Consider the following 15,002-nt stretch of genomic DNA (forward strand, 5'->3'; position numbering starts at 1 on the left):
GCTCTTTGTAAAAGGCAGGTGAAGAGGTCCTTCCAGCTCGGGGCAACGGTTCAGGGTACCAGCTTTGAAGCCACACAAACCAGGGTTTAAATCAAACCAGGGTTCGCTGATCTACTTTCCAATTGCGGACCCGCCTCTCCTGTCTGTGCTTGGGTTTCTTCTTTTGTAAAATGGATGACAGTACCAACCTCTGAGTGCTGTCAGGACTACCCACGGTCACTCTGAGAAGCACAAAGCAAGGTGCCCGGCTCACAGTAAGTGCTCCACACGGGATGGCTAAGTTTTTGTTGTTGTTGTTGTTGTTGTTGTTGTTTTGAGAAAGAGAGAGAGAGCATGAGCAGGAGGGGAGGGGCAGAGGGAGAGATAGAGAGAATCTGGAGCAGGCTCCATGCTCAGTGCGGAGCCCGAGGCAGGGCTCGATCTCACGACCGTAAGATCATGACCTGAGCTGAAATCAAGAGTCGGACGCGTCACTGACTAAGCCACTCAGGCGCCCCATGATGGCCAAGTTTTCAAGTATGGATTTGTCATCCCAGCTGTGAGAATGAGAACCACAGGGAGTGAAGGAGAAAGGGGAAATAACCCCACCTGGCACCCAAAGTAGCCAAAACCAAATCCATGGTCTGCCAGGCCCTTCTGGAAGTCCCCGGCAGGGCGAGCCAGGAGCCAAAGACTGCTGAGGGGGTGGGGCTCCCCATCTTCGGCCAGGGCCTGGCCGTGGCCCCACTGTGCTCAGAATACCCCACATGGGGCAGACCCAGCCTGAACTTGCAAGGGGAGCCCACACCCCCGTCACTGTGGGAGGGGAATGACCCACCAGCAGCTCTCAGAACCAGCAGATCTGTTAGTGAAGGAGTCCAATTGAGGGGCACAAAACTGGGGAGGCAGGGCAAGGAAAGGCTACTTACTGTCGGGTTCCTCCTGGGCCTGGAGTCTGGAAAAAGAAAAAGAGTGGTGACTTCACCAAGGAGGGTCTAGCAGCTGCCTGGTCCTGCTCCAGCCCATGTATGGGTGGCAGCTGACACTTGTCAGGCCCTCAGGCTGGACAACAGTGGACGATCTGGACAACAGTGGACAGTTTCAGAATCCGCGCCCACGCCTGGGCACAGAGGCTCACTTCCCGGCACTCGCCTCGGCAGCAGCTGCAGGACAACTGGGAACCACCTCTCCCCCAGCCACTAAGCCAATCAGGGCACCAGACTCCTTTCCCAGCCCCCCCACCTCACTAGGCACAGGAGAAGTTCAGGAGAGGTTCAGGAGCCGAAGAGGAGGGCTCTGCTGGCTCAGAAGTGGGTCTGTGGCTACTGCCCCTCCCTTGTAGCCCCCGGGGCTAGAGAACCCAGAACTCCCTGGAGCAGTGGGTAAAAGCTCGCACTGGGTAAAAGCTCGTGTGGAGGACCTCAAGGCTGGCTGAGAGCAGCTATGACCGATCCTGGGGGCCTTGGCTGAACCCTGCACTGGACACACCCAAAGCCAATCGACCCTGGAGGCCTTTGGTGGGAGTTCAGTTTTCAGTAACATGCGCCTAAAAGAGCTCGTGGGACCACCTTCGAGGAGGACAGCTGCTCACCATCACCCCACTGCCTGCCATTCCCCCCCCCGCCCCCGCCGGACTCAGCAGGTACTGGCTTATGGATTCCTAGGGTGCAACTTGATCTTCTCATCCCAAACCCCCACCCTCCACGTCAGCGCTTCTCTCCTATCAAATACAGGGCCGGGTCATGGCCAAGCATACGGTGACATTCAACCATGGCCCACGGGCCATCTGAGAAAGCTGCAGATGACACCCAGGCGTCTGGTCTACGATGGGCAAATCAACTCCCAGCATAGACCGCCCTCCGGGGACACACTCCCCTTAGAAGTCCTGAGGAGGCCCTCTTAGAGACTTGGAATATGCTGCTGTTAGGTGTGGGCACCTGACCAGAGAAATCTGCTCTGAAAATGCCAGTAAGCTGAGTCATCTCCAGAACATTCTGACATCAGCAGCTCTGGGAACCACCAGCCCAGAATCCTAGCTGAAACACTCACTGGAGGCCAACCAACTGCGATACTACCAACATGACAGGAGGTCTGAATGTGCTGTGTAGACACTCGGTCGGTTTGGGGGTACACTCACGTGTGCCTTCTAAGTGACTACCAGCAACGTAAGAAGCGTCTAAAGAGGAAATGAACCAGAATGATGGTCAAAAGAAGAACATGTAAAAAATGACACAATTCTGGATTCTTTCCTCCTCTTCTTCTTCTTTTTAATTTTTTTTATACAGAGAGAGAGAAAGAGCATGAGGGCTGGGGGAGGGGCAGAGGGAGAGAGAGAATCTTAAGCAGGCTCCATGCCCAGCACAGAGCCCGACACGGGGCTCGATCTCACAGCCCTGAGATCATGAACCAAGCTGAAATCAAGAGTCAGATGCTTCACCGACGGAGCCACCCAGACACCCCTTCTGGAGTCTTGATTTAACAAATGTTAAAGTCTCCTTCGTCTGTTCCCAACAAAGTGGTCACCTGGAGAGGCTGCGCTCATTTCCGCTGGGTGGCCACTGTCTGCTCCCCAAGCCACTGCTTTGAGAAACACTTCTGACCTGAGGCACATTCTTTTAAATGATGTCACCAAAGCCTAATCTTTGTCCTTTGAGAGCAATGTTGACTTCTGTAAACAGCCAGCTATGATCTGGGTGGCCAGGGGGAAAGAGTGTGACAAAGTAACAAGATAAAATAAAATAAATAAAAGTGATAAACCTCAGTCTTAGAGAGGATGTGGGTAAAAAGGAACACGGCGGCTCATGCCCTGTGAACTGGTTCCATGTTTCTCAAGAGCCATCTGGCAGGGAAATCCTCACACCCTTTGACCCAGTAATCCCTCGTCAGGGACACACCCTCAGGAAATAACCCAAGAGAACACAACAAGGCTGTCCGCAGAGGTGGTATTTATAATAACCAAGAAACTGAAAACAAGCCAGATGCCAAACAATGAGGCAGCTTAGCAATCCTGAAGCAGAGACCTTCCCGGCAGGGAACCCCCAACACAATCTCACTCCACCTTCCCAGCCTTAGTCCTCGTATCTAGAAAATCGGACACAGCATGCCAACCTTGGAGGGCTTTTATGAAGATGAAATGAGACCCAAAACGTGCAGGCACCCAGTGATCAGTCACGCTGAGAGCACACACCCTGATATGGCGTGATGAGAACAGCCCGGAGCCTGTGGGGTCTTCCTCCCCCAAACCTGTAACCCCACTGTCATCTGGAGGAAAACATTAGATTCCAATAGAGGGGCATCCTGCCCATAACTGGCTGGCACTCCTCAGAACTGCCAAGGTCATCAAAAACAGGAAAGTCAGAAAAGTCCAGAGGAGCCCAAGCAGACATGACAACTAAATGTAACATGGTATCCTGGGTGGGAGCCTGGAACAGTAAAAACTACGTTGGCTGAAACTAAGTAAACCTAGGGGCGCCTGGGTGGTTCAGTCGCTTAAGCATCTGCCATCAGCTCAGGTCATGATCCTGGGGTCCTAGGAGTCTGCTTCTTCCCCCCGCTCCCCTCCCCCCAGCTCATGCACACATGCACTCTCTCTCTCAAATAAGTAAATATCTTTAAAAAAAAAGTCTCTTATAAAAAAAACCAACACCTAAGTAAACCTAAATAGAGTATGGGCTTTAGTTAATGGTAATGTATCAATACTGCCCCATTTACTGTGACAGACACTGACGTGAGCTGCAAACAGAGGAGGAAACTGGGTGTGAGGCACACGGGAACTCTCTGTACTGTCTTTTCAAATATTCTACAAATCTAAAACGGTTCTAAAAACTGAAGTCTGTTGAACGTTTTTAAAAAAAAAGTTCAATGTGAAAAAGGGACGTGGCCCGGAGGCTGCCTAGCACGTGGTGGGACGTTAACGCGGCACAGCGCTGATCACAGTGAAGAGAAAACCAGCATTTGATACCGACTCTTGGAAACAAGCATAAAATAACCTAAAGGTTTTTCACCTTTCACCAGAATCCGGAGGCACCAATGTCTGCCTACAGCTGCCTTACAAGCCACGTGTGCACTTCGATAAAGAGCCAGGACAGGCCGTCCGGAGTACCGAGGTCAGATTTCCTAAGTGCACTTTCTCTAAAAATGTGGCTTCAGTCCACTGTCTTCATTTATTGGCTTCCTCGCTTTGGGGGGTAACTATGATCTTCTCATAAATGTGTCCAGCACCCAAGGATGAGTCGGTGCCCCCCCAACGGACAAGTGCATGGCACCCCTGGGGCTGCCGTGAGGGCCACTCCAGCCAAGCCCTTGAGTTCTGCGCTAAACGGAGTTTAGTTAAATGCTAAACAGATGCTAAACAGTCCTGTCCATCCCAGCCGCTCGCTCCCTTTCAGTCCCGGCCCCCATCTGGCCTGGAGGCCTGGCTGCCGTGGGAAGCAGAACAGACCCGAGGAAGGAGTCTGGCACAGAGGCTCAGCCAGGCTTTGGCAACAGGCACCCCTAGATTCAGATCTGGGCTCCTGGGAGACGCGGCTGATTCCAGGGTGAGGGCATGGAAGTACCAGGTAAATTGGGATGGTCTTAGAGTAAAGAAGTGTTCAGAACATGGAAGGATGGGAGAGAAGGACACGGGGGGCCAGCTTCAAGGGCCGAATCTCAACATCAAACTAAATAATGAGCCTGGGTGGCTCAGTTGGTTGGCGACTGCCTTCGGCTCAGGTCATGATCCTGGAGTCCCAGGATCAAGTCCTTCATCGGGCTCACCGCTCAGCAGGGAGTCTCTTTCTCCCTCTGACCCCCCCCCCATGCTCGTTCTCTCTCTCTTATTCTCGCTGTCAAATAAATAAATAAAATCTTTAAAAAAATAAACAATGATGGCAAGAGAATAAAATAGAAAGCCACGAGTCCATGCAGATATAAATAGAGGAAGAAGAAGAAAGTGTGATGAGGAACTGGTTTTTCACAGAGCCTCAAAGTACCTCCCCCGAAAGAGCTTACTGCTTGCCAAGGAGAAAAGAACAGCCTCGTGCAGGAGCGGCCTGGCAGGCAGCGCTCACGTCAAGTGCTCCCAGCCAGCCACGCAGGGAAAGTGACCGACCGGCTGGAACCTGGCAGGATGGCTGCCACCAGAGGAGCTCAGCATCACTCCTGGGATCTTCCCGCCACCAAAGATGCACGACCTGACTCCAGTCTCCAACCATGAGGACGCACCAGGCCCACCAAGTCAGTGGTGGAATGCTCAAAAGTGGCCAGGTCACAACTGTGACAGAAAAGACAGGAATGGACCCAGACTGAAGGAAACACAAGAGACGTGACAACCAGATGCAACCCGAAATTCTGGAGTCTTCTGCTGTAAAGGACATGGTTGGGACAAAGGAAGGATATGGAATGGGGTCTGAGAATTCGTCCGTGGCAATGCATCAGTGTGAAGTCTCGGATTTTGATGGTGTCGCTGTGTTGCATAAAAATACACTGTCGTTTGTATGAACACGCACTAAAGTATGTGGAAATGATAAGGCATCAAGTCACCAACTCATCTCAAAAAGTTGAGAAAAACATGTGCTTTGTCCTGTCCTTGTGACTCTTCTGTAAGCCTGAAATTGTTGCAAAACAATTTTACTTAAACCTGCCTGAAGTAACAGACAAGGACTTTAGTGTCCATTAAAATGAAGAATTTTAGTCCGTGTTTTGCAACCAGGCACGATTCCCACCCCCGGGCTATTATGAACCAAGTGGCCTTAAACAAGTTCCTGCACCTTCCTGTGTCCCTGGTTCCTCATCTGTGAAATGGGGATAAAAACAGCAGGCGCCTCCCGGGTCCGCTGTACATCTGCACTCCACGAAAGCCTGCCACCGAGGACATGGGCCACAGAGTCAAATCAACTCAGGACAGGGAGGGCTGGGGCACGCATCCCCGTCCTGCTAGCCCTTAGTCCCCGGAAGCCACAGACGCTGGTCCGAACACTCGTTAGAGCGAGGACCCGTTTCTGCACCCAGCGCAGAGCCACTTGGACACGATTCGAGTACACAAATGAGCAAGCATGTGAATGAAAGCTCCGTCGCCCCTTCGAGCACCCACTGCTCCGGAGGGAATGGGGCATCCACCTCACTCAGTCCGTTCTCATCCTGAGCCCTTGGGTGCTTATCCTGGCCTCACCTTCCCTCCAGCTCAGACCTGGGAACCCAGAACCCCCAGGGACCCGCCGGAAGCCAGAGGGCCAGAAACAGCCCCAAACCGGATGGCCGCCACAGAGTCTCAGGGCTTGGTTTCTTGTAGGTCTGGCTTCTTAAGGGAAGGTGCTTTTCTCTCTCTCTGTCTCTGTGGCAAAACTGCCATCACGAAGGTTTGAAGAAAAAAATAAACTGACAGCAATGGAAATTCTAATACTAGAAAAATGTCAAGAAAGCAAACACGGGTTTCAATGAGACATGAAGGCTGACAGCTCATGGAAAAAGGCTTGAAACTATCAAAACACAAAAACCCCCCTCGCTAAGAGCGCACAAGCACCTGCTGTGAAACTCATCAATTCAAAACAGGCCTCAGTGGATAGGTTTTATGCCCAAGTCCAAAGGCAGGCTGCAGAGAGGGTCTCTGAGGGTCCTAAGGAGATGGGGGGCAAAAGGGCCGTGATCTGGCCCGAGGCTGCCCACTGGGCTCATGCGTGGACACTGGAGGTAGACAGAGCTTGAGGGGAGGAAGGCAGAGGGGACAGACAAAGCCCACAATCTCAAGGACCAGCACGTGAGTCTTGAGTCTCATCGGTTGTGTGGCCCTGGCCAGCTATCCACCTTTCTGAGCCTTGACTCCTCCTTATGAATGGAGATCATCACCCAACTCCCTTGGGGTTCCTGGGTCGGTGAAACCCTCTATGGAAACCTGGCTTGAAACCAGAAAGGGAAACTCAGACAATTGGTGTCCACTCCTTCCCCTGTGGTCAGGGCCCAGCACACAGTAGGTGCTCAATCAGTGCTTGTGGAGTGCTGATGAAGACCTTGCCCTGCCTGGAAAGGGCTGCACAGGGGAGAAAAGGCACTTGGCACAGATGGCTGGGACACCACCCCCCACCCCCGCCCGCCAACACACACACACACACACACACACACACACACACACACACACACACGGGGGCTGGAAATAGGTCAGGGACTCTGACAGGTGGTCTGCAAAAGTTGGCCTGGTAGCTGGGCCAGGATCCGAGTGCCAGGACCAGGGAGGGCTTCAGAACAGCCTAGAAATCAGAAAACCCTGAGATTCCCGGTGAGGAAAAAGGTCCCAAACACAGGCCAGCCTGTCAGCCGACAGCAACCACCTGCTACACCCCACACCGAGTGCTCTGCACCACGCCGGCCAGCCGGCCTCAACTGAGCTGCACGCCCACCCTCTGACCGTCCCCTTCTATAGCTGAGGCGACTGCGGCAGAGGAATGAAGAAACTCACCAGGGCCATGTAGCTCGTAAATGGCAGAACCCGGATTCCAGCCCTATCAGCCTGCCCTACAGTCCCTTAGGCCCCTCGCTGCCAGTAGGAGAGGGGGTGCAGAGCAATGAGGGGGGAGGAAGGGGCAGGGAGGCCAGGAAGGAAAGGAAGGCATTCAGGAATGCCTCTCCGGGGGGTGGGCACTGTGGAGGAAAGAATGAAAGACAAGAGGGATTGTAACCTTCCCGCCAGCCCGCCATCCAAACGCTGTGGAGAGCCGTAGAGGACAGTTCCCACCCACGCTGCATGCGCGTTACAGGGAGCCCCACACCCAGGGCCCGGAGCTGCTGTGTCCATGTGGCCCGAGTGGCCCCCTCTGCACATCTGGACACTTACCCACAGGCTCCAGCTTGGGCCGGAAGGTCTGGACGGGGTAGCACAGGTGGAGCTCTGAAACGGCAGTGGAGTTGGCCGGAGAGCCTCCGAGGACAGCGCAGAGACCCGGCCCTCCCCCTGGCCCCAAGGACACATCCACTCACTCTGCTGAATCCACTTCCTGCAGGCCCTCCGGTGGCACAGTAGGAAAGACACGGAGCCCAAAACCACCGCCAGGAGCAAGACCGTCCAGACGAGCACTGGCCCTGGAACACAGAGGCAGCCCTGCATTCTCTGTCCTGAGGCTGGGGGCTCCGGAGTCTACACCGTGGCAGTGCGCCAGGGGCCTGGCGGCAACCGCCCCAGACCGTCCTCACCCCGGACTGTGTTCTCCTTCTCCTGGGATGCAGATGCCATTGGGGCTGGCGGGACCCGGTCCTTCCCCAAGCGGGAACTGAGGCCTCCCTGGTGCAGCCCTTATCCACCTGCCCTCCCTCCCCTGGCTCGAGGGAGCCTATCAGGGCAGCTAAACAGTTGACAGAAGAACAAACTGTTTCTAGACAGTGAGAAATTGAGGCATCAAGGAGCCAGAAGGAAGGAACTGAGGTCCAAAAGAACACCGTCTGGGGGCCGTGGAGGAGGGCACATGCCAGGCACGGCCCCGGGCAGCCGGCAGCACGTTCGGTGTGGCTGGAGTCGGGGGTGGGGGAGCAGCGAGGAGGGTGAAGCGGGGAGTCTGGAAGGACCCCCAGCTCCCCTCCAGATGGGAAGCTCCACGAGGGCAGGCACTCAGCACCTGTTCCCTGAATACCATGTAGACACCATGACCATCTCCTCTTACAGACGAGGGAAACCGAGGCCTGTGAAGATTAAGCAACTCGCTAAAATGGTGAAGGGTAAACCACAAGAATCACGGCTTGGGCCACGTCAGGCCCGGCGGCTCCTGCGCCCACATGCTTAGCCGCTACGTGGCTATATTTTATTACAAGGTAACTCAGTACTTGTTCCTTTTTCTCTTTTGTCCCTTATGAAGATCATTTAGTTACCTAAGTCCATGTTCAGATGTTAAAAGTAGTAGGTGCCATATGTGTGCTTCTCAAACTTTAACGAGCACGCAGATCTCCCGGGACCATGTTACCATACAGACTGTGAGGTTCCGCGGGGCAGGGGCGAAGCCCTGAATTTGCTCTTCTAACAAGCTGCTGAGGCGGCAAGTCCAGGACCCGCTTGAGGACGACTGGCCGGAGGACTGCCGCCACCTAGTGTTTGACACTAGAACTGCAAGCCCTAAACCGAAGCCCCTCAGAACGTCTCCACGGTGCTGGCCACAAATACCACACTGCTTACCGCCCTGCGGGGTACGTGCGACAAAACTGAGGCTCAAAGGAATTAAGCAACTAGTCAAGGTCACCATGTCTTCATTCTCCAAGCATTTTCTGAGTAGCAATTATGGCCCATGGGGATAAAGCTGTGAAGAAAATCCCTGCCCAGAATTGAGGAACAAAGGCGCAGCTCCTGCTCAAGAAGCCAGAAACCTGGGGTCAGCCTTGGTCTCCCCCGCCCAGTGGACGCTGCTGCCCAGGGGTAAAGCCTCCCTCCTCCTGGCCCTCTGGGAGGCAGACCCTCCTTTCTGGGAGGTAATCGTTACCTGAAACCAGAACGGGCTTTCCCGTGGAAGAGAAAGAGATGGGCATGCTTGTTGATATGGGGGTGTCTCCCCAGGCGTGGGTGATGCCCCCTCCATGCTCCTTACTGATCTGGGGGTCTGCCGAGGAGACCAGAGGGGCCGTGGCGCTGCCAGGAGAGAAGCCAGAAGTCAGACTGACGGTGGAAATGAAGAAAGGGGAGAGTGTGCTCAGGAATCATTCCCAGTGGTGCCAGCACAGAGCCGGGCACACATCCTCCAAAATGACTTGTGACCTTGGCACCGAGATCCAACCCAGGCCCCACCTCCACCCCCAGCCCAGCTGCCCCCAAAAACAGCTAGGGAGTCACCTGGTGGGCGCCTTGCTGTCCTGTGGGTTGGTGCTGCACTCAGGGCGGGCCTCGGGGGGAGGCGACTCACCGGGGGCATCCCTCTCGACCGCACCTGCAGGGAGTGGTCTTAAAACTGGCATCGAGGAGCCTTACCCAGAAGGACTGGTAACTTCCAGGGAGGCGGCATGGTGAGGTCAGAAGGACACTGCAGCCAGAGAGACTCAGGCTGGTGTCCTGGCCCTCTTTCCTTCTCTCCCTCCCTCCGTCCTTCCCTCCAGGCAACAACTCCTTATTGAGCATCTACTATGTATTGCGGACTCAGCTGGAAGCTGGGACATGACAGTGAGCAAAAGAGACAGGATCCCTACGGTCGGGGGCTCACAGGAGTGGTAGGGCCCACAGACGTGACGCAGGTGTCACCTGAAGGCACGCAGGCTCCCCTCGTGGTCAGGTTCGACCTCATCTGACCGGGGAGGCTCCCCTCAGGGGCCACTGCTGGAGTGTCTGCGTGGGTGGGGCTATCTAAGCAGAGGAAATCAAAGCGGGGGTGGCCCCTAGGTGGGGGAGGGAGGAGAGCAAGCGCACGGGAGAGGCTGGTGAGCAGCCATGTTAAAACATGGGCACAACTATCCGCTGTACACAAGTGTTCACAGCGGCATTCTTCTCGGAGCCAAAAAAGCGGAAACAACCCAAACGTCCATCAACTGGGAAATGGATAAACCCGCATATGGTGCGGCAATAAAAGGGAACAACGCGCAAACACACGTTACAGCACGCATGAACCTCGACAGTATCGTGCACAGTGAGAGAAACCCGACACGGAGCACATATTCTGGAAGTGGCCAGAAAAGGTCCATCTACAGGAACAGAGAGCGGGATCGATCCGTGCTTGTCCAAGCGGGGACGGATACGGGGATTGACTACTAAAGGCATGAGGCTTCTTAGATCGTGGTGATTGTTTTACAACTTGGTAAATGTCTTTACAATCATTGAATTACACACTGAAAACTACAGATTCTGGGCTTTGTCAAGTATACAGCAACAAAGCTGTTCTTAAAAATTAGGTCCTGCTCCCCAAAGTGGGGATTTAATTAGCAATGGGATGGGATCAGTGCAGATTCCATGTGGGGCCCACCTCCTCAGGTGGGGGAGGTGTCTGTGTCTCCGCCTCACCAATGCCCTGTGACTCTCAGATGGTCAGGGGAGCAGGATGGAAGGAACGGTGTGCCTGTCCCCCGCCTGGGTCTTTCTGCACTTCCACCCTGGCTGTAAGGAGATGATGCTCTGGGCAGGTAATGGCCCCCACTGGTCCCAGGAAGTATGAGAAACACTCAAAGCAAACCCAAACCAAACCTGCGAGCCCAGGCAAGACGGCAAAGCGCCCAGTAGACCCGTGGAGGAGAGCTGAGCCCTGAAATGTCAACGTCATTTGTCACCGCTATGTCTGCAGCTAGAGCTGGCTGAGACAGTCAGGTTTATGTCTCAAAAGATCAAAGTGGAAAAGCTGCCCCCCATCTCCAGCCAACTGTGATCACACAGGACGGTGGCTTGGTGGCTCTAACCTTCTGTTTTTACGTAACAGAGAAACCTGATAAATACATATAAATAAATAAACGTAAATACTATCGCTTGATATTTAAACGGAGCCTCCATTTTTTGAAAGTTCTTTTCTTTTGACATCAACTTTAGTAAGGCATAATGTATATAGGAGAAAATGTCCCCTCAGTGGCACCATTTGATGGGTTTTGAAGAATGTATCCTTCCATGTAACTGTATCTCCATTCAAGATCTAGAACATTCCAGCATCCAAGAAAGTTTCCTCGTGCCCTTCTGCCATAAATCCTCCTCCCACATTCAGGCAACGACTGGTCTGCTTTATGTCACTATAGATCAGGGTGCCTGTTCTAGAATTTCATTAGATGGAATCGGGCAGTAAGTACTTTCTGGGGTCTGGCTTCTTTCTCTCAGGATAATATTTCTGAAATACACTCAGGCTGCCCGGAGTCATCTTCCATTGTAGAGACATACCACCATCTATGTACCCATTCACTAGGTGATGGACATCTGGGTTGTTTCCAGTTAGAAGCTATTATAAATAAGGCAGCTCTGAATGTCCTTGTACGAGTCTTTGGAGGACATATAATTTCACTCCTCTTGAGTACTTCGGAGGGGGAAGGCTGTGTCCTGTGCGGACCAGACAGAATGCCTTTGAGGACCCATTCAAAGATGGTCTCCTCTGATCTGACCCAGCCACTCTTTTTACAGATGGCAGAGAACCACAGAACTAGAGCCAGAAGGCAGGGCTCCTAGGTTCCAGCCCACCGCACACTCCATCGGACCACGCCACCTCCTGCCTGGGGACTGAGCACATTCTTACAAGTTTACAATTAACTGTTTTGCTAGGGTTAGAAAACTGGCCCACATTTGAAGAAGGTCACGCCCAGCCGTGATCCTTCTCTACCCCCATGTCCCTGTGGTGGCACCCCTCCTCTGATGTGGTACAAAGCAGATTCCCACCCACATTCATTTCCCTTCTAAAAGCTCTCATGATACTTCTCAGATTTTTCCTGAAACACTTTGAAGAGAAAGTGAAGCAAGGATTAATTTCCTTCTTGGATTAGCAGGGTCCTGAGGAACTCTCCTCTTTTGCCGGGGGGGGGGTGGGGGGGTGGGGGGGGTGGCGGGGGGGGGGGGTGTCTCCGAAGAGATGCTACTTCTCTCCTCAGGGTCACCACACTATTAACTGAATTAGTTGAAGCCTGTAGGCTTTAGGCTATGAGGAAGATGATAGGATTTGTTATGATAATTCCTATTTATTTGCAAACCAGTATTTGAATTACATTTAAAATGTCACTGGTTTCAACTGGAGTTGACTTTGAGAGGATTGGAGGAGTTCTTGTGTTCAAATACATCACCTGTGGCTACTCCAGGTTAACACCATGAGGAGAGAGCCCTCTGGCCTCTAAGGCAGCCTCAGTCTGAGCTCCCACTGGAACACCTACTGGAAAGCAGCTACGGACCTGCTGGGGACACCTGTGTGGCTCAGTGGGTTAAGTGTCTGCCTCCGGCTCAGGTCATGATCCTGGCGTCGTGGGATCGAGCCCTGCGTTGGGCTCCCTGCTTAATGGGGAGTCTGCTTTTCCCTCTCCCTCTACCTCCCCCCAACCCCTACTCATGCTTTCTTTCACTCTCTCTCTTTCTCAAATAAATAAAACCTTAAAAAAAAAAAAAAAAGTACTGCTGTCCTACTCTAAGTGGAGAAGGTGGACCCAGTGCTCCTTGGGTTTCTCTTAACCTCTCCATGTATATCACACCTCACCTGTAGCCTTCCTCCTTCCTCCCTGGTGTAGTGACCCTCCCCTTTTCCTCCTCCTTTAAATCTGGAGGTGAGCAGAAGGTATTGTTTAGCCCCTATTTAGTCTGCCTGTGTTCTCTGGTAAGGGCCCATAGAAAGAGTAAAAAAAGAAAAAGAAAAAGAAACTACCCACTCTTACTCCCAATTTAGAACTAAAAAGGATATTATTTACCAGACTGAAATATTTCTCTTTAAATCCAAACACCTGATCCTTGGGCCATTTAAAGGAGAATGATCTTAGTCAGCATCAAGGTCAAACGGATTCTCTTTCTGTGCATCCAACAAGTACTTAAAATCAGATGAAATTCTCATCTTCATATTTGAAGTGTAAATTTCTTGTCAGCTTTTTATTTTCCCTAGAGTTCTTAACTGCCTTTCGTTTTCTTGTTGAGAAAAGAAAAATGTGCCTTCACCATATCATCAAGTTTTTCAAACGTATTATTTATGAAGTGTACTGCAATTCTTTCTTTCATTCCAGCAGACAAGACAATTCACTGGAGCCCTCCTCTATTTTTCTGTTCTTAACTGGCTCAATTGGTCTGCAATACAGCTGTCATACGGGGACTTCCCTGCTCTCCTGGGATAGAGTCACTGTTTTCTAGATTCATGGCTTTTTTTGTTTGTTTGTTTTTGGCTCCTCATTTAGCCAGATAACATCTGCAAGTAACTTTCTTTTTTCTTTTTTTTTTTTTTTAAAGATTTTATTTATTTATTTGACAGCGATAGAGACAGCCAGCGAGAGAGGGAACACAGCAGGGGGAGTGGGAGAGGAAGAAGCAGGCTCATAGCGGAGGAGCCTGATGTGGGGCTCGATCCCAGATCGCCAGGATCACGCCCTGAGCCGAAGGCAGACGCTTAACCGCTGTGCCACCCAGGCGCCCCTGCAAGTAACTTTCTAAGAGAGGACACATGAGGGGAAATCTTTCTGCCCTCTTTTGTCTGAAAATATTTTTTTTCTGCTTTCAAACTTAATCTTAACTGAATAGAAAATTCTAGGTTCTGAACTAAGAAGGAGCTGATGTGGTCTGGTAGAGAGTACTCCGGGCTAGAATTCAGGATCATTGTGTTCTAGCTCTAGCTCTGACCATATGATTCTCTCCATCTATATAACTATGGGGGTAAGATCAGATCACGGTGGTGACAGGCTTTGAATTGGCCCTCAAAGACATTCTGTGTGGCCGGCACGGTGATCCAGTCATCCATCTCCTGGGTATTTACTCATGAGAGATGAAAACATATGCTTACACAGAGTTGTACAAGAATGTCTGTAATTGCTTTATTCATAATAGCTCCAAACTGGAAATAACCCAAAAGTCTGTCAACTAGTGAATGGATAAATAAATACATCTCTTATGTCTAGGTGTGAGTAATCTTCATTCATCCTGCTTTGCTCTTGGTAGGTCCCTTCAATCTAAAGTCTCATATTTTTCAGGTCAAGTATATAAGGAAAGTTGGGGCATCACTGTGGGGACAAGGCCCAGAGTACACAGTGACCAGGTCAGGAGGGCCATAAGAAATGGCAATGCAGAAGACCCAAGGCTTGGGGTAGGGGGTGCACAGAGGGAATTATGGCACTTCTGCTGACGCGATGCCCAGAGAATAGCAGTGTCCCTACTGGGAGGGTCACACCAAGGTGGTCACCAGACCCCGGCTGGGGCTGTGAGGTTGCCCAGGGACTGTCTTCTCTGGGAGCACGACTGGGGCAGGGCACGACCAGATGTCCCCACCCCCGTGCTTTGCTGATAGACTGCACAGCAAGAGCAAGAAAAAGCAAATGCGGCTGAGAGAAGCCTCCTTCTTCCTGCAATGGCTCCCCAGTGCCCTCTATTGGCAAAATTTAACATCATGTTCACTAGGAGAATCACGTGAAGAGCCCAATCCTTTACCGCACCGCAGGTGCTGAAG

The 15,002-nt window shown here is 52.1% G+C and overlaps 1 protein-coding gene across 4 annotated transcripts in view; it reads right to left on the bottom strand.

The window, feature by feature from the left end:
* Nucleotides 1-15,002, bottom strand: part of TNFRSF8 (TNF receptor superfamily member 8) — a 51,492-nt gene that overhangs the window by 10,639 nt on the left and 25,851 nt on the right. For all 4 annotated transcript variants that reach the window (XM_045777948.2, XM_045777949.2, XM_045777946.2 and 1 more), the window contains 5 exons: nucleotides 9,761-9,854; nucleotides 9,414-9,559; nucleotides 7,930-8,031; nucleotides 7,787-7,840; nucleotides 909-934 (listed from right to left, as the gene is read on the bottom strand). In XM_045777948.2, the coding sequence (XP_045633904.2) occupies nucleotides 909-934; nucleotides 7,787-7,840; nucleotides 7,930-8,031; nucleotides 9,414-9,559; nucleotides 9,761-9,854 (422 nt within the window). The remainder of the gene's footprint in view (nucleotides 1-908; nucleotides 935-7,786; nucleotides 7,841-7,929; nucleotides 8,032-9,413; nucleotides 9,560-9,760; nucleotides 9,855-15,002) is intronic.

Source organism: Ursus americanus, chromosome 33, assembly GCF_024610735.1.
Source record: "Ursus americanus isolate L20-20 chromosome 33, mUrsAme1.1.p, whole genome shotgun sequence".
NCBI lineage: Eukaryota > Metazoa > Chordata > Mammalia > Carnivora > Ursidae > Ursus > Ursus americanus.